The sequence below is a fragment of the Ictidomys tridecemlineatus genome, chromosome 15 (genome assembly GCF_052094955.1).
Source record: "Ictidomys tridecemlineatus isolate mIctTri1 chromosome 15, mIctTri1.hap1, whole genome shotgun sequence".
Taxonomy (NCBI): domain Eukaryota; kingdom Metazoa; phylum Chordata; class Mammalia; order Rodentia; family Sciuridae; genus Ictidomys; species Ictidomys tridecemlineatus.
The window spans coordinates 55756432-55774213 of record NC_135491.1 but is presented as its reverse complement, the minus strand read 5'-3'; the positions used below and the strand labels follow the sequence as shown (position 1 = coordinate 55774213).

Genomic DNA, 17782 nt, shown 5'->3' with positions numbered 1-17782 from the left:
AAGGAAGAAGTCCGTACATGTCCAGTACAGAAGCAGTTTCTTCTCGGGTATTTTCTGTCTGTGTTGGTTGAATCCCTGTATGTGGAGCCTCAGGTACTGGGGGCCACTGTCTTCCTGCCACTCAGTGACTTCTGGGAGGGCGGGCGTCTCTTTGTTCTGCAGCTGCTGCCCCCTCCCCTGCAGCTGCTTCATCACAGGCTATCTAAGTGGGCTGTCCCCCATCTCTCAGCAAAGTGGGGATTGCTCTCTCACCTATGAGACGCAGAAGTCCCAGGCCTCCAGGAGATAGAGATGGCTTACGGTGTTCTTGCTTCCATCATGAGAAGAAAACTGCATTGTTTCCTTTTGTCATTCCATTGAGGACAAGAATGATGACTCTGAATCATTGTTCTGGTACCTTATTTGAAACACTAATGAACTATCTCTTCTCCAATTTTTCAAAGAAATATAAGTGTCGAGTGTAATTTTCGAACAGGGGATTTTGACAATTTAAACACTCCATAGCTCTAAGGAAGAATGTTTCTAGAAGGGCATTTGCATACTGCTTGACTTTTCTCTCTTCCTGCAGATGGACAGGGTTTTATGGGAATGGGCACACAGGCCTCGACAATTTAGAATTTCTTAAATGAGGAAATTCTCCCACTTAGGAAATTGATTACATGTAATTCCAGGTCTCCTGTTGCTTCTGGAAAAGAGACTTCCTGACAGCTGCCAATGGACTTCTGTGAAGTTAGGCCCATAGTCCGGGTCAAGTGGATACCCAGGAATGAATGATGATTTCCTCTCCTCTTGAGCCAATGTTCCTGTTCTCTGATTACCACAGACCCATTTGCTTCGTGGATCATACATCTCTATAAGGTCACTAGCAACACCCAATATCACTAGGATCAAAATGCCCCACCCCCTTCCAGTTTATCACCCATTTAGCACAGAACTCTATAATCAGAACAACCCATCAGCATGAGACGCAGTGTTCTGAAGCCACGTCTCTTGTCTTTTGAAATCCTGACTTGGGAAGAGCAAGTGAACACCCATCTTTGATAGAAAAGACATGGCTTCCCTAGACCCCCTGCCTTCTCTCAATGAGAAGAAGACCTGTTTCTTCAGGTCTTTCCTCATGTCTAAGCAGCATCTTTAATTAAGCCACTGTAAGCACCAGCCAGTCATGGAGAAGGTCTAAGCCCATCCACTTGGTCACTAAGGAATGGATGGCAAATCAATTTCCTCCCTGGCACCAGTTCTCATAGACTGTCAGTGGGTATGTGGAACACAATGCCGAGAAAGAGTCCCAGGCCATATCAAGGTTGGTAGAGGAGTGTCCTGGACACTTAGCAAATCCTATCCTGATTATCATTATGAAAAATCATCAAGAATTTGGAACAAAGACAAAAAAGATATCGTTGGTATTTTTGTGTGCTCTGACATTGTATAAAAGCCCATATAAGGACCACCAGGCTGAGAAAGTGACTAGTTTTGCCTATTGACTCAGCTCTGTCTGTAAAGGTAGATATTAATATGGAGAAAACTGACTGAATATAGATTATTTTTGTCCAGTTGGGGATGCAAATGATTTCTGATCACTAGAGAATATGGCTCCAATCACTCCATACCACCTTAACCAATTTTACATGTAATTTAGCAATCTGATTCTAGCATCCTTTTTCTTAAAGAATGCTGTATTTTTAAAATATTGCTTTAGTTGTTGATAGATCTTTATTTTATTTATTTATATGTGGTGCTGAGAATCAAACCCATGCCTCACACATACCAGGCAAATGCACTACCACTGAGCCACAGCCATAGCCCAAGAGCACTGTATTTTATGTGCCAATTTCTCATCTCCTCTCTGAAACCACTTTGCCATCTCACTGGTTCTCTCATTAACGAGGTAAATGAAACTGTGATGTGTGCTAATTTAGTATTTGTACAAGATTTTAACATTTTTCTGAAAATTATTCCCTGATATGATGGAAGGAGGCAGGTGAGGGCACAGAGGTGGTGAGTTGTTTTCTTCCATGCCTGGGTCCATAGGAAGAGAGAATGCGTGGTCCCCAGGCTTGCATCCTGCAGCTCATCCCTGCAGCCAAGAGCCTCCCCCAGGTGGGGATATGTGTTTCAGCATGGTCTGCTTGGACCACTGGCTTGTTTAGTGATAAGAAGACCATGTTGCCTTTCAAAATCACAGAAAACTTTAGTGATCGGATGAAACCCCACCAACAATATGTAAGGACATAATTTCCACCTCAAGCCCAACTCCAAGAAGTGAGCTAACATAAAACTTCACACGTTCCAAAGCCTGCTCCACATCTCAACATCTTTTCTAATGCTCTCATGTCTGAGCTTCCCTCCCATCATTAATATAGCACCCCAAAATTAGCTGTATAGAATAATAATAACAGATGCCTGTCATGTTCCTACTATTTACCAGGTTCAGTTCTGAATAGTTAAGCTATTTAATATAACACTAGCTGCTCCGTAAGCAAAGCACCATTCATGATCTTCCTCCCCACTGCACTGTCAGAGGTTCTGAGATATCCCCAAGATCTCATAGCTCAGCAATGCAACTGTAACTTGAACCCAGGAAACTGGCTCCAAAGAGAGCTCCTTCTAAATTTTTGAAGTGGAACACACAGCTTAAAAGTTCAATTCTAGTATACATTAGCTATGTGACTTGGGGAAAATTAACTTCATATGCCTGTTGCCTTACCTAAAAATGGAGCTGGTAGTATCACCTACTTAGTGGGGTTGGTGTAAGCAATGAATGGGTAGCAGAATTCCTGGTACAGAGGAAGACATAAATGATTGTTAACTTAAAAAAAAAAAGACTATAGAAATTTTTACCAAGAGCAGAAGATGTGAGCTTCCTTGTTTGTTCATAAAAGAAGAAAACATGGCCCTGGAGATTTTGAGCAGGAGGTGGCGTGTAAGCACCAGTGTGTGTTCATGAAGGACTCCCCTGTGCCCTTGCAGGAGAAGGAGCATTCGTGAAATCAGTGACCAAAGTCCACTTGGATTCAGGTGCTCCTAAAGTCATGGCCGCAGATCCAGAGCCTCCAACCTCAGCCTAGAAAGGACACACTAAGGTGACCTCATCCTCCTCCAGAAAAGAGAGAAGAGCATGACCACTGTTACTACCACGTCCATCAAGCCCCTGTCAAATGCCAGGTGCTGGCTAAAGCCTTGGCATTGTCATCAGCCAGTTCTTGCGACAACGTCACGAGATTATCATTACCACTGCCCTGTTTTTAGAGTAGAAAGAAACACTTTTTTAAATCCATGGGGTGCAGAGAAATTAGGCAGATTATTTAAGGTCACCTAGCGGTGGAGCAGCGGGCCCAAGATTGGAACCCAATTCTCTGTGTCTTTGTTCTTGCTGCTGTTGTGACAGTTGCCTTCCTAGTGTGACTGCTACTCTTTTAAAATGAAAAGATTTGAAAGAAGGCCAGCCATTGTCCTGCTGAGCCGCTCTTTAAGTCGTTTCTCTAGCTTAGCTTCCCACAGGTGGTCATCTCTTGCTGAAAACTAAAGCTGAAGGGAAACTTCACCCCAACATACTGGTCCCTGGTCCCAGGAGGCACCAGCAGGGCAAGAAGAAGCAGTTACAACCTACCTCTGGCCCTCAGCCCAGCTTAATATACATATGCATATTTCTTGGCTTGGGTTCTGTAAGAATGATCCCTTCTATAAATTTTAACACTTTTATGGGTTTAGGAAAGGCAGATTAGCTTTCCTCCAAATTTGACCAAGCTGCAAATAAATTCATTTTTCTTTTTATATCATTTTTCTCTTACTCCAGATGAAGATAGATGACTGAATCCATCTTGTTGGGACCCCTGGAGCCAAGTCTCTGGCCAAGGACCCAGGTAACACTATAACAAGTTACCATAGACTGGGTGGCTTAAACAACAGAAACTTGCTTCCCAACGTCTAGAAGCCAGGAAGTCCAAGATCAGGGCGCCAGTGGATCTGCTGTCTGGTGAGGCCCCATGTCCTGCTCACAGGCACCTGCCTTTTCTCTGCGTTCCCACATGGGAGAGAGAGAAAGGAGTGTTCCACTCTCTTTTCTTGCAAAGACTCCATCCTCTCCAGCCTGTGTCTGAAGGGCTGGATACCAACACATGAATTTGGGGAGGACACATCCAGTCCATAGACTTCCAAGCCCCTTACCATACTGCTTTACTTCTCTGCCACCAACCATGAATGTTAGGAGCTGTGCCAACCAGGATTCAAAACACTTCACAAACACAACTCTGAGAATCAGGGGTGGGAGACAGCAGTCTTTGACCTTAAAGCGAGGTGCAGGGAGATCCCTAGAGTCTATCCACCTGCTGTCTAAGCCCCCCGAGGAAGTGCCCCCCATCACCCTGCTCCCCTCCATCTTCTCCAATCTACTTAGGTCAAACCTTAGTCTCTCTCTTATATGACACCCTCAGGCTTCTTTCTGGGGAGGCTTCTTGAGGACTGGGAGTTATAAAGATGTTTCTCAGTGGATACTAAAAAAAAGAGACAGGAATCCAGGGCCTGCCTGGGGCTCCATTCCACCAAGTGCCAGAGAGAAACAGACAGAGAGGGAGAAGGAGAGGGGGCTTGGAGGGAGGCAGGGTGCACTACTGGAACAGTAGCAAGAGGAACACACCTACCATACCTCTCATCACAGGTAGGGGCCTCTGGGAGGGTGTATCCTTCTTGGAGTCATTCACCCGAGGACTTATAAAGGTGTGGGGCTGCCCGTTAGGAGTGGGACTTTGGAAACTAGAGTGAGGGTGATGATGATGATGATGGTGATGATTCTCAATCAGAATGTCAAGCTTGCAGGGAGAGGAACAGAAACTGAGTTCCAGCTCTCTTTTATCAAATTGGGAGCTATCTGAATGCGTATGGGTAACATAGTCAAAGCCAGGCTGAAGGAGCAGGCCTGAAGATTTGGATTTGCAGGACCACCTGTTTCTAAAGAGCCAAGAATTGGGGGAGCATACCTGTCATTTTGGGAAGGTGCCACACCACCCTTGATATCCTTGAGTCACCATTCCCTGCCTAGGAGGGTCAGATGCCAGAGTCTGAGACGCTGAAAATGTGGGAGAGGCAGGATTAGACCCTGTGGCTTCTATCCTTGGAGGAAGGGCATTGCTTTCCACCAGATCTCACTCCAATAGAAAGGTAAGCCGATGCTGGGCCACACCTCCCCTTCCAAATACAAGATCCAGCAGTAAATGGAAATGACATGCCTTGACCCAGCCCTTTTACAAGTTTTCAGGTTTATTTTGCTATTTGCCATGGGTATTCAAGATGAAAATGCACATTTTGCTTTCATCAGTGAAATTGTCTTGCCCAAACATTTAAGTTTTTTCTGAAAACCATACCAAGTCAAAAGCACGAGCATGTTTAGGACATTGTTAGGGTTTGAATATGAAATGTCCCCCAGAATCTCCTGTTAGGGCACACGGTGAAAGAATGAGATTATGAGAACTGTCATCATTGATCTATTTGATGCATTCACAATTTGAATGGACTACTAGCTCGTAACTGTAGACAGGTGGGGCATGGCTGGAGGAGGTGGGTCACGGGGGCATGCCCTGAGGGTTTATCTTTTATCCCTGGTTTGACCATGTGCCCTCTACGTCCTGTCTATCATGAGGTGAGCAGCTTTTCTCTGGGAAACCCTTCTGCCATGAACAAACAATTTAGAACATTTGCCATGCATTTGCTTATTGACTTTCCTGATTTACTTGGTAGGCTTGGATTCTCACTTGAGTCATCTCTATATTTTGCAATAGAGTAAATAAGTTTTATGATGATCCAGGACAGGATAGCTTATCACACTAGACACAATGTACCTTACACTTTTATCCTGGCCAAGTGTGATTCTGATGATCTGTGATTCCAGTGACCCACTAAAATCTTTGGTTTCCATTGTGGACTCAGCAAGATTTTTGTTTCACCTTGCTGCAGAGGGACTGTGCTGTCAGACTTTGGGGATGAGGCTCCAGAATAAATGTTATCAGAAAAGTTGATGTTCTATAGGGGAGGACTGATGAACAGCAGCATCACCCACCCATACCTCCTTCTCTTTTTTGGTCGCTAGTTTCATCTCTTTCTTTCTCCCTTAGGACATTGATGTATTGCCCATTTTCTCTGTCGAGCCTTATCTTATTTCTCATTCTTCACTGGACTGTCCTGAAAGTATGTGTTTATCAGGTCTCAATTCTGTTACAAGATAAAAACCCTACTTGAAATGATTTAAAGGAAATTTATTGGCTCACACAACTTGGAAATCAATCCAAAGGGCACCTCTTCAGGTATGGCTACAGCAAGGAGCTCCAAATACATCACCACACCTTGCCTCTCCTTCATCGTTGTACTGTGTTCTCTATTCTGGCTTCATTCTCTACCAGATTCTCCTCTTGGTGTGTCCTGGAAGATTTGATTTAACCTGGACAATGCAACTCAAAAGCTGAAATGACATCCTTTCTTCCTTTCATCCAATCCTCCCCCCAAAATTTTTTGATTAGTCCTTCTTAGGTCTTGTGTCCACTCTTGAATTAATCACAGAAGCCGAAGATGTAGGCTGATTGGCTGACATGAGTCAAATGCCCATCCCTGTGGTAGGAGGTAGGGTCCTTTGAAAGACAGTTTCACCAAATACCAGAAAGAAGGAATGCAGGACAGGCAGAAGAATAAGCAACATCACACTCCAAACATATTGAGATCCCTCTATCCACAGTCTTGAAAGTCATCCTCCAATCCGTACACCTTCCTTGTGCTTCCTGAGTCTCGGTGTAGAATTTTAAGTTGGGCATTGCACTAATCCTTTGTTTTGCTTTAGACAAGAGGCATCCCCCAAAAGCTCAGGTGTGAGATAATGCAAGAAAGTTTAGAGGTGAAATGATTGGAGTGTGAGAGCCTGAACTGAAGCAATGCATCAATCCACTTGAATGGATTAACTGGGTGGTAAGTATGGGCAGAATGTGGCTGGAGGAGGTGAGTCACTGAGAGCAGGTCTTTGGGTCGGGGGGCGGGGGGGGGGTTGTCCCTGGTGAGCAGAGTTGTTTCCTATTGCCCATGTCCTGAGCTGCTTTCTTCCACCATGTCCTGGAGGGGGATGATGGCCTACAAGACAAATCATACTAGAGCAAGGATCCAGAGATTCTAAGCCCCTGAGTGGAGCATTACATGTGAGCTGGTCCAGTAACATTCAGTTGTATTGAAACATCCCCTAAAGTCGATGTGTTAAAGGCTTGGTTCCCGGTTTGGTGCTATTGGGAGGTGACGGGGTACTTAAGAGGTGGGGTATAATGGGAGGTCTTCATATTATTGGGTGTGTGCCCTCAAAGGGAATTCTGGGACCTGGTTTCTTTGTCCTCTCTTTCACTTCTCTGCCATGAGGTGAGAGAGTTTGCTCCGACATGCTTCCGCCAGAATTTGCTGCCTGAAAACAACAGGCCCACCTGAGCATGGGTTAGGCCTTCCAAGACTGTGAGCCACAGTAAACCTTTTCTCTTCATAAGCTGATCATCTCAGGCATGTGTTGCAACAACAGGAGTTCCGCTGTCAGGCTGGGCAAGAGTTGTCTCCATCCTCTCAGCGCTTTTGGCATGGAATTCAATTCCTCATTCTCAGAACTAAAGCATCAGAATGGCTTTCCAGAACGTGACCTATCACCAGTATAAGGATGAAATGAAGTGTCCTACTGCAATAATACAATTAAGCTAACTTGTACACTTTTTAACCAGCTCCCGATATTGAAATCAACCATATTTTTGCTGTGTGCTTTTCCTATTCCTCCTTACTACCCTGATTCTATTGTGAGAATGGCCCATTTCCCTGCCAACAGCATTGGGAAAACCCAGAAAGGGAAGAGACAAAGAGGAGCGGGCAGGAGTTGCATGGATTCAAACATAAATCCTTGCCCAGGACAGCAGAGCTGGGTGGGGGTCATTTTTGCTAGTAGTCCTGTTGTTATGTCACCTTTTCATCTTCCAAGACTGTGACAATGTACTGGGGGCTCTCCACTGCTTTTAGCTGTTACTAGTCTCTCACTGTAAAACCAAAGACCTCAATTGCTGCCTGGACATGGTCAAGGCATGAAGCTTTTTCTATGTAACACCTCTTCTGTTTTCTGAGAAACTGTTTGTGCTATTCTAGAAATAAAATATAATTGAAACTTTGTTAAAACTTTCAGGTAACTTAGTCCCTTCTAGTTTAAAACAAGGTCCTCCAGATTAAATGGGGTCGATTCAGGATTCTTTCCACTTCTCTTTTTCCAATTCTTCTCTCCAGGATCTAGGTGTCTAGCCTGCTGTACTTTATTTGTCTCATCCTCCAGTTGAGATTTCACCTCTTACTTTAGCCCCAGCTCAGCGCTGCCCACCCAGTGGCCTCTGTGACAGCCTCCCCCTACTACCCCACAGGTATCCTGATTCTTAATGCCAAGCTCTCTTCCTTACTATCTTTAGGAATCAGCAACTTTTCCAGACCCCTCTGTTCCCACTCTTCCCACTCAGTCAAGGGGGTTATAATGGGTGCTATGGTCTGAATGTTTGCATCCCCACAAATATGTATGTTGAAATCCTCAAAGTGGGATTGGAGGATGAAGAGGTAGGGCCCACAGCAGGTGGTCAAGTCAGCCCTACAAAGGTGGCATTGACACCTTTATCCCAGAGGCCTGACAGGGCTTAATCATCCCTTCCTTTGCAAAGACACATCAAAGGTGCTATCTATGAAGAATGGACTCTCATCACACCAAATCTGCTAGCCTCAATCTTAGCCTTCACAGCCACCAGAACCCAGGAAAATGAATTTCTAGGGTTAGAAGCCATCTCGTCTACAGCATTTCATCACAACAGCTAAACAGACTAAGACATCTGGGACGCAGGGAGAGGTCATCAGTCTCTCTCTGGCTAAACAGGCCACTCTGTGGTGTACTGTCCTGAGAGGAGACATGGAAGCTATCCTGCAGGGGACCAGACAGGAGCTTCTCTGATCCGGGACTCTCAGACCTGCCTGGATCTCTGTTCAGAACCTTCTCCCTGTGCTTCAGAGAGTTTTCAAGGTCTGGGAAGCTGCAGAACAGAAGTAGGCCGCATTCATGGCCCAGCTCTCTGGATATCTTTAGCTCTCTCTCTACTTCTTCCAAGAACTTTCCTCCTTTCCTCTGTAGCCTGATCACATATCCAGCAAACTACTGCCCTGTGGCTTAGAGTCATGTCTCTACCTGTGGGTGAGTGTCATCCGGAGGGCTCCTTGCAGCACGAGCTGCTGGCCTACTACCAGAGCTCCTGGTTCATTAGGTGTAGAACAAGGATCCTTCACCAACATCACGGCTTGCTGATACCCAGTCCCACAAACATGCTACCTTGTCTGACAAAAGAGGCTTTGCAGATATGGCTAAGAATTTTTTTGTTCCCTGAATTAAGAATCTTGATATGAGACTACCCAGGATTATCTGGGTGGGTCCAGAGTAACCAGAAGAGTTCTTATAAAAGGGAAGCAGGAGGATCAGCATTAAGAGTGTGATAATGAAAACAGAGGCCAGAGCGATGCAGCCACAAGCACAGGCTTGCAGGACTTCGGAAGCTGGAAATGGCAACAAATGGATTCCCCATAGAACCTCCAGAAGGGACACGGCTTTGCTGACCACTTAATTTTGCCTTCAGAAATATAAGGGAGCATATTTATGTTGGGTTAAGGTACTAGATGTTAAAAGATGCTAGGTGTTGTAGCAGCCACAGCAACCTCATACCAGACTAGGGTGGCTCCAGACAATCTGCATCTCTAACAGGTTCTGAGGTCAAGAGGATGCTTCAGGTCCAAGGACCACACTTTGAGAGCCACTGGCTTTTGGTAAAATACACAATCTTCAGTTTTTTCCTAAACTTTGGACTGCAAGTTAAACATATCTTTTGCTCTCTCAACAGCACCTGAATCATGCAACTAGCAGCTTTGGCTTTGACAACACATATCTCCAGAAAGTGCCTGTTATGGTAACTGACACATCTTGATTTTTTTTCACCTGTTCTGCCTTGGAAGCAATGATGGAGAACACTGGACAGTCAACATGGCCAGCCATTAAGATGTACTGTTCATGTTTCAAAAAAATATTTGTTTTACCATTTTGTCATTATTTTCAGAGTGTTGTCATTTAATCTCCTTCCAGAAGATCTGTATGAAAAATTTAAAAGGGCCTCCATGTTCTAGACATGAAACAGGACAAAGGGAGGTTTGCAGTGAACAAGGTGTCCTGGTGCTCTCTGGGGAGCCTCTGCTTACAGCTTGCCCCTTTGCCACATCCAGCTGAACTTGGTCACACCTCTATCAGTATCTGATATTGCACCCTTCAATCAGCCAGGTTCCTCTGGGTAATCATTCTTGCCTTGGGTCTGCAAAGAGGGCTCTGGGTCCCTGCTTGAGAAGGGACTCCATCCAATTACAACCAGAGCTTATGGTAGAAGAAGGAAGAGAAGGCACACAGAGCCCTGTTGATTTGCAACGAATGCAGCACCTTGGGGGCAGTAGTTATGGAATATTAATGCACAGTGAGAAAGATGTTGGGCCTCACCCCTGTCATTTCCTCTCCCTCTTCCTTTGCCCCCTCTTTCTCTGTCTCTCTCCTCCTCCTCTCTCAGCAGGCAGTGGAGCTCCTCCTGGGCATGAATTTCGGCTTACTGTTCACTAGCTGTGTGACAATGAACTTCCCTGGTCTTTCATAGCCCTACCTATCAAATAGGGGTCAAGACCCCTTCCTCAGTTCTGGAATGAGACCTGGAGGATAGAGCACAAGCATGCCTCATTTTATTGAGCTCTCATTCACTGCACTTCACGGAAATTGCATTTTTAGGAATTGAAGGTTGGTGGCCACCCCGTGTCAATCAAATCTATGGGTTGCACTCACTTTGTGTCTCTCCATCACATTGTGGAAATTCTAGCAATATTTCAAACTTTTTTATCACTATCATATCTTGTTATGATCTGTGATATTTGATGTTGCCATTGTCATCGGTTTGGGGCACCACGGGCCGTGCCCACACACAGCGAACTGACAAATGTCGCCTGAGCTCTGACTGCTCTACTGGCTATTTCCTGTATCTCCTTTCCTCGGGGCCTCCCTACTCCTCAACACACAGCAACAAGGAAATGAGACCAAGCAACAGCCTATGATGACTTCTCAGTGTCAAAGTGAGAGGAAGAGTCCCAGGTCACTCCCTTTAAATCAAAAGCTAGGAATGGTTAAGCTCAGCAAGAAGGCACGGGGAAAGCTGAGGCAGGCCGGAAGCCAGGCCTCTTGTGTCAAGTTGTGATGCAAAAGAAAAGTGTCTGAAGGAAGTGAAAAGTGCCACATGACTGATAAGAAAGCAGGAAGGCCTGCTGCTAGGCTAGAGAAAGTTTCAGCGGCCTGGACAGAGGGTAGCACCAGCCACGGTGCTCCCTTAAGCCAGAGCCTAAGCCAGAGCCAGCTCTCTCTCATTCCAGGAAGGTGGAGGGAGGTAAGGGAGCTGCAGGAAAGGCTGGAGCTAACAGAGGTGGGCTCCTGGGGTTTAAGGGAAGAGGCCATCTCCACAGCTGCACTCTGTACTCAGTGTGGACGAAACAGCTTTCCCTTGGAAGAAGATGCCATCTAGGACTTTCACAGCTAAAGTGAGAAGCTTCAGAGGACAGGCTGACTCTCTAGTTAGGGCTAAAGTAGCTGGTGATCTTAAGTTGAAGCCACTGTTCATTTACCCTCCCAGAACCCCTATGCCCTTTAAGCAGGTTAATAAACCAACTGTGCCCATGCTCTGTAAATGGAATAACAAAGTCTGAGGACACATGTATTCACAATGTGGTTTACTGGGAAATTTTTATGTCTGCTGTTGAGAACTACTGCTCAGGGGCAAAAAAAGGGTTCATTTCAAAATATCACCACTCATTGACAGTGCACCTGGCCACCCAAGGGCTGGAGTGGACATGTGCAAAGACATTAATGTTGATTTCCTGCTGGTGGATGCAGCATTCATTCTGCAGCTCATGGATCAAGGAGTAATTTTAATGTTCAAGCCATATTATTTAAGAAATACATTTTGTAAGGCTGTGGCTGCCATGGATAGTGATTCTTCTAAAGGACTTGGATAAACCTCCTGGAAAAGATTCACCATTGAAGGTGACATTAAGGACATTCTTGGTTCATAGGAGGAGGTCAAAATATCAACATGAACAGGAGTTTGGAAGAAGTTGCTGCCAATGCCCATGGATGACTTCGAACAGTTCAAGAATTCAGTGGCAGAAGAAACTGCAGATGTGAAAAATAGAGAACTAAGATTAGAAAAAGCCTGAAGAGGTGGCAGAATTGCCACCATCTCACTGTCTTAAGAAACTGCCACCAGCATCCCAACTTCCGGCAGTCACCACCCTGATCAGGCAGTAGCCAGCAACGAGGAGGCAAGACCATCCAAGGCCAGAAAGGACTGTGACTTGCCCAAGGCTCAGGTGATGGGTAATTTTTTTTTAAGCAATAAATATTTCTAACTAAGGTAAGTACTTTTTATACATCAAGCTCTTGCACACATAATAAACTGAGTATGGGGCAAACACAACTTTGACATCCACTGGGAAACCAAAACCCTCGCGTGACTTGCTTTATTACTGCATTCACTGTGTCTGAAACCCGTCCGCAGCTATCTCCGAGGTAGCCTGTATCTGAAACGATCCAGGGCGTGGCAGGTACCAGGTGTTCTCCGCAGGGTTGTTTCTCGACAACTCCAAGCCCACCAACACACTTGGAGGGCATGGAAAGCAGGAAATGGCTTTAATGGGAAGCGCCCAGTTTTGCTTTCATTCTGCCCTTGTTCTACTTAGGCGTGCTTAGAGCTCTGGGCACGCCCTTTCCTTGGGTATTTTGTTTTTTCTCAAAATAATCAAGGAAGCTGGTAGGGAAAAAGAAAGCAATATTGAGAAACAGGGAAGTCAGTTTCCCCGGTGCATAAAAGGCAGAGGGGCTCTGGGCGGAGACAGCGTGCTCCACGTCGCGGATCACCGGGGTGATGTCCGAGGAGCAGAGTTCTATCCCACGGAGGAAATCCTTCTGCTGGAGGATGTAGTCCCGGCCGTAGTCCTCCTGCAGCTCTGGGGGCAGGTGGTCCAGGATAAGCTTCTCTTTCTGGTTCCGGCTCTCAATTGTGCCCGCTATATCTGGGACACAAGAAGAAAGGGAGGGTCAGGGGCCAGGACCTGGCTGAGCCGGGGAAGCAGCTGCGTGCAGAATTGGCCTCTGTCGGGAAGGACGGGAGGACCGACATGCACAAAAGCCGTTCCCAATAGTGCTTCCTAAGGGCGTTCGTTGTTGTTGCTGTTGAATGTATATATTTTAGTCGTAGTGAACTCAATGTCTGTATTTTATTTTTATGTGGTGCTCAGGAGCGAGCCCAGCGCCTCACGCGTGCTAGGCGAGCGCTCTGTCCCTGAGCCTCAACCTCAGCCGCTCTGGTTGGCTTTCAACCAACATACAGAGCACTCGGGATTGGGTTTTTGCAAACTTGATAATCCACAGAATCAGCGACCAGACCAAGAGTAGAACTGGCCCCACAGGACAGGCAGGTTCATTTTGCCTGGGTTTGAACCCTGTGTAAATGCAGTCCAGTAGTCGGCCACAAGGATGTGTGTCGTTTCTACTTGACGCTCTTACAAAAAACGGCTGACACGAACATTCTAGCACGTGTCTTTTACTACCTATAATATGTCTACAAGATAATATATATTACATATAACCTATTTTATCAGTATACCTGCACCTATGTAGTATACATATATAATTTGTTAAATACAGAAGTAACACCTACTCTAGTTAAAAATATACAACTTAAAATATCAAATCTATATAATTTTTTAAATGCAGATTAAATTTAATGTTAATATAACTTAAATGTGGATTTAAGTTTTAACATAAATTACATATGATTAAGAATAAATGTATTTTTAATATAGAGACAATGACAGCTTGTTATATAAAAATTAAATAATATATATTTACTCTAAAATATAACAGCAATGCCTGCTTATTTTATAATAAGGTGACTAACAGGAAGAGGTATATATTTTTAAATTGAAAGAAGGACCTGAACTCAGACACTGCACCTGGGGGGATCTGGTTGCTGCTCCTCCATCACATGGTGTGCCAAATACCGGCTCTGGGGCATAGTACTCCTAGCTCCCTCACCTGGAGAATTATGTCAATCAAAACTATGCCTTATATATTTTATAAAAAAATATAAGATGGGAGTTCAAAGGCTCCCAACAGGAAGAAATGATAACTATTTAAGAAGTCGGAAATGCTAATTACCCTGATTTGCTCATTACACATCATATACACGTATTGTATTATCACACTGTACCCCACAAATATGCACAATTGTTATATGCTTATTAAAAAATAAAATATATATATAAAAGGTGGAAGTACAAATTGGAACAACATTGTAGGAAACAATTTGCCCCATCAAACTGAACCTAGATAAAGTTTTGATCTAGCAGTTATGATCACTCCTGGGCATATATCACAGGAGAATTCATGTATACCAAAGCCCCAGTTTATGTACCAGAAAGTCCAGAGATGCATTGTCCACAATCTAGAACTGACCCAAATATCTCATCAACAATAGAAAATTTGTTGTGGCATAATCACAGAATATGCAATAAAAACAAATGAACCACAGCTACACCCCACATAGATGAGGTGTAAAATCACAGTATTGAGTGACAGAATGATATATGCATATTCATTCTATTCAAAGCTCAAAAACTAGTAAACCAAACTCTGTTGTTTGAGGGTACCTGGGTGGATGTTAATTCTGTAAAGAAAAGCAAACAAATAACCATTAAAAGGTGCAAGAGAGTGGTTACCTCCTGGGTAACCACTTCTGGGTGCTAATGGTCTTTTATTTTTTTATCTTAGCATTAAGTACATGAATGTTCATAATAACTGGTTAAACTATACACGTTTGTCTGCTTTTTTTCCTATATATGAGATATATTTCCCCATTTAAACAATAAGATCAGCTACACCAGGAATACATAGTGGGTGAGAAGTGGGTAGCCCATGCCCGATAAGAGCAGATCCCTAGAAATATTAGGTATAATTGTTTTGCTGAATCCCTGAAAGTACAATTTAACTGCAGGGCTGTTCTCTGGTCCAAATGGAGTCTTACATCTGTGTGCTAGAATTTTTCCTGGGATTATGCACCAAACTTTAAATCGTCCTGCCAGGTGGCAAGACCCAGTCTATCATCTCCCTCCTCCACTAGCTCCAGCTGGCTTCCCTCTCTCTGTAATACCCTTTCCTTCCCAGGCCCGTTGTCTGGAACACCTGGTTTCATCATTGACCAATTCCCATTCTCCACCAACTCCCCTCAATTCTCCTCCCTCCCATGGAGTCCCCAAGTTGCAAACCCCTCCCAATGCTTCATCTTCTTTCCACGTCTACCAGCTTCTCCTTCCTCTCAACCTACATGGCCAAAGTCCTTTTCTCTCCACTCTGGGTGTCTTGAGCAACCCCCATAAGCTGTGAAGTTCCCAGCTGCTAAGTGCTTCAAGCCAAAAGTTCAGTCTTTCTTTTCAGAATTTATCTTTGGGCTAATATTCGAAGCTTTAGGGCTTATTCTTGTTGTGTTGGTGGAGCCTCCTAATATTTGGTCTTTAGTCACAGATACATTTTACATCTTCACTGAAATCACCGATTAAAATTTTGATGACCCAAAAAAGGACTGGGCCTTGGGGTGGTCTCTCTCTGCTCAGAGTTCAGAAGTTCCAGGAGGAGAGGTGAGAATGAAAATCTCCAGGACTCAGGGGAGGCGGATCTTTTTCTTTAGGAGGAGAATAACTGTTTTCCAAACACAAAGAAGTTGGAGGAATGAAACCATTTTAGCCCATGAGAATGGGGAATTAATGAATGTTACCAACATATCCACTGAGACTTCTATGGGAAAATAAGTTCTAAATCTAAATCAACAAGCCTGATAAGAGGTTCATGGATAACATATTGGAAGAGAGGTTTGGGTGGTGTAGGGAAAATGATCAAAGCTGGTCAAAGTCAGTCAAGAGCAGTTCTTAGCCGTTTTCTCACAGGTCAAACAAAACTCAGCCCCCAGGAAGCAGGTGTGAGTCCTAGGAAGGCCCTGTTCCAAGGGACACCTGGTTTCATACCCGCATGGCCTCTGCTTGCTTATAGCTTTGGAGCTAACTCCAGCTGTCCGGGGAAGGAAGCAGAGAAACAACCCTGTGTGAAGGAGCTTGGTACTTGCTTCTCGCGTCTTAGATGAAACCACTCCTTCTGAACTCTTTGGTGGACATGGAGAGCTACAGCATGCTGGCCACATGATAACTCTGCCAAAACCCCTGCACTAAGAGACTTGGCCACCCTCTAACATAGCTTCCAGCAAGCCCTGTCCCTCAGATGACACCAGTTCCTCACTAAAATGCCTGCCTGAGGAGCCTCCAGGCTTCCAGGAAAACTATTTGATGGGTTCCTGAGTCCACTCTCTTGAAGCATTTGAAAAGGCCTTTTAAGTATGAATCTGTATCTCTTGAACTCAGAAATACCTCCCTCAAGGACCTGAGAGCCATTGAAATGGAATCACCCAGGAGGCTGAGGCTTCAGCCTCCCAGCCTCTTTGGGAGTATTGAATCCTACCTTCATTCCATTCACAGTGCCCAGCTCTTTGTACTTTACCACTTGTCTGACTCTACTGAGCCCTGCTTTCCACCCGCCTCCATCTTCCCTTCAACTGCACAAATGTCATCTGCTCAAATCAGAATGGAGCTTAGGTGTCATTACTACTGAGTAATATATGTTTTCACCACTTTAACTGTGAAATACCTGGCTGTGTTTATCTTTGAAACCCCGAGGTGTTCAACTCATGCCCTCTCAGGCCCAGAGGACCCTCGGGCTTCCTTCCACATTGAACATCACGCTCATACTCGCGTCAGGCTCAGGCACCTACTTGTTCGGAAGCCTCCAGGATGGATGACAGAGACTTTTACTCCCCACTTGGAAAGCTCTTGTCTCATAACTGATGAGAACATGGTGAGAGCTGCCTTCGATGAGCTGTAAGCTGCCATCTGTTGCATTGGGAACACTCCTGTGGGAATAATGGGAGGAAAAAAATCAAATATGCCGCTTCTATTCATTCATCCAATAAATATTAAATCAGCACCTAACTGCAGGCCAAGCCTCATCACAGGAATAGTGCTCTTTTATGAAGTCCCACAAGATGGTTCACTCTCTCTCCACCATGTGAGAACACAATGAAAAGACAGTATCTGCAAGCCAGGAAGAGGCCCTCACCAGACCCTGACCATGCTGGCACCTTGATCTCACTTCCAGCATCCAGAACTGTGAGAAATGAATTTCTCACAGTTCTGGATGCCTATGGTATTTTGATATGGCAGATTGAGCAGACTCATATCCAGGATGGGGAGGAATAAGAGGGATTAGGAAGGGGACAAGGATGCTTCAGGCAGAGGATACACCCATACGCTGCTTTGACTGTGGTGATGGTGCAATGGGTATAGACACTTAAAAACTTATCAAACTGTCCACGTTAAATATGGTCAGTTCAATGTATTTCCATTGCATTGCCCCAATTTAAAAAAGAAAGAGGAAGAGGAGGAGGAAGAGAAGCCACTGTATTTCAAAAGCCCATGGACATCTCAGCAAAAGCTAGAGAGGGTATTTCATTCATCCTCACATAATCAGGACATTTGTGCAATATTCAGAAGTGGAAGGAGGAACTCCAGTGTTCCTTGCTTCTATGTTCCC

General features: G+C 44.8%; 1 protein-coding gene across 5 annotated transcripts in view; it reads right to left on the bottom strand.

Annotated features, from left to right (window-relative positions):
• Positions 1-11805: 11805 nt before the first annotated feature.
• The window catches only part of Hsd17b2 (hydroxysteroid 17-beta dehydrogenase 2), a 68049-nt gene continuing 62072 nt past the window's right edge, over positions 11806-17782 (bottom strand). For all 5 annotated transcript variants that reach the window (XM_078032732.1, XM_078032731.1, XM_013365548.4 and 2 more), the window contains 2 exons: positions 16965-17102; positions 11806-13161 (listed from right to left, as the gene is read on the bottom strand). In XM_078032732.1, coding sequence (XP_077888858.1) covers positions 12821-13161; positions 16965-17102 — 479 coding nt within the window. In that variant the 3' untranslated portion in view covers positions 11806-12820. The remainder of the gene's footprint in view (positions 13162-16964; positions 17103-17782) is intronic.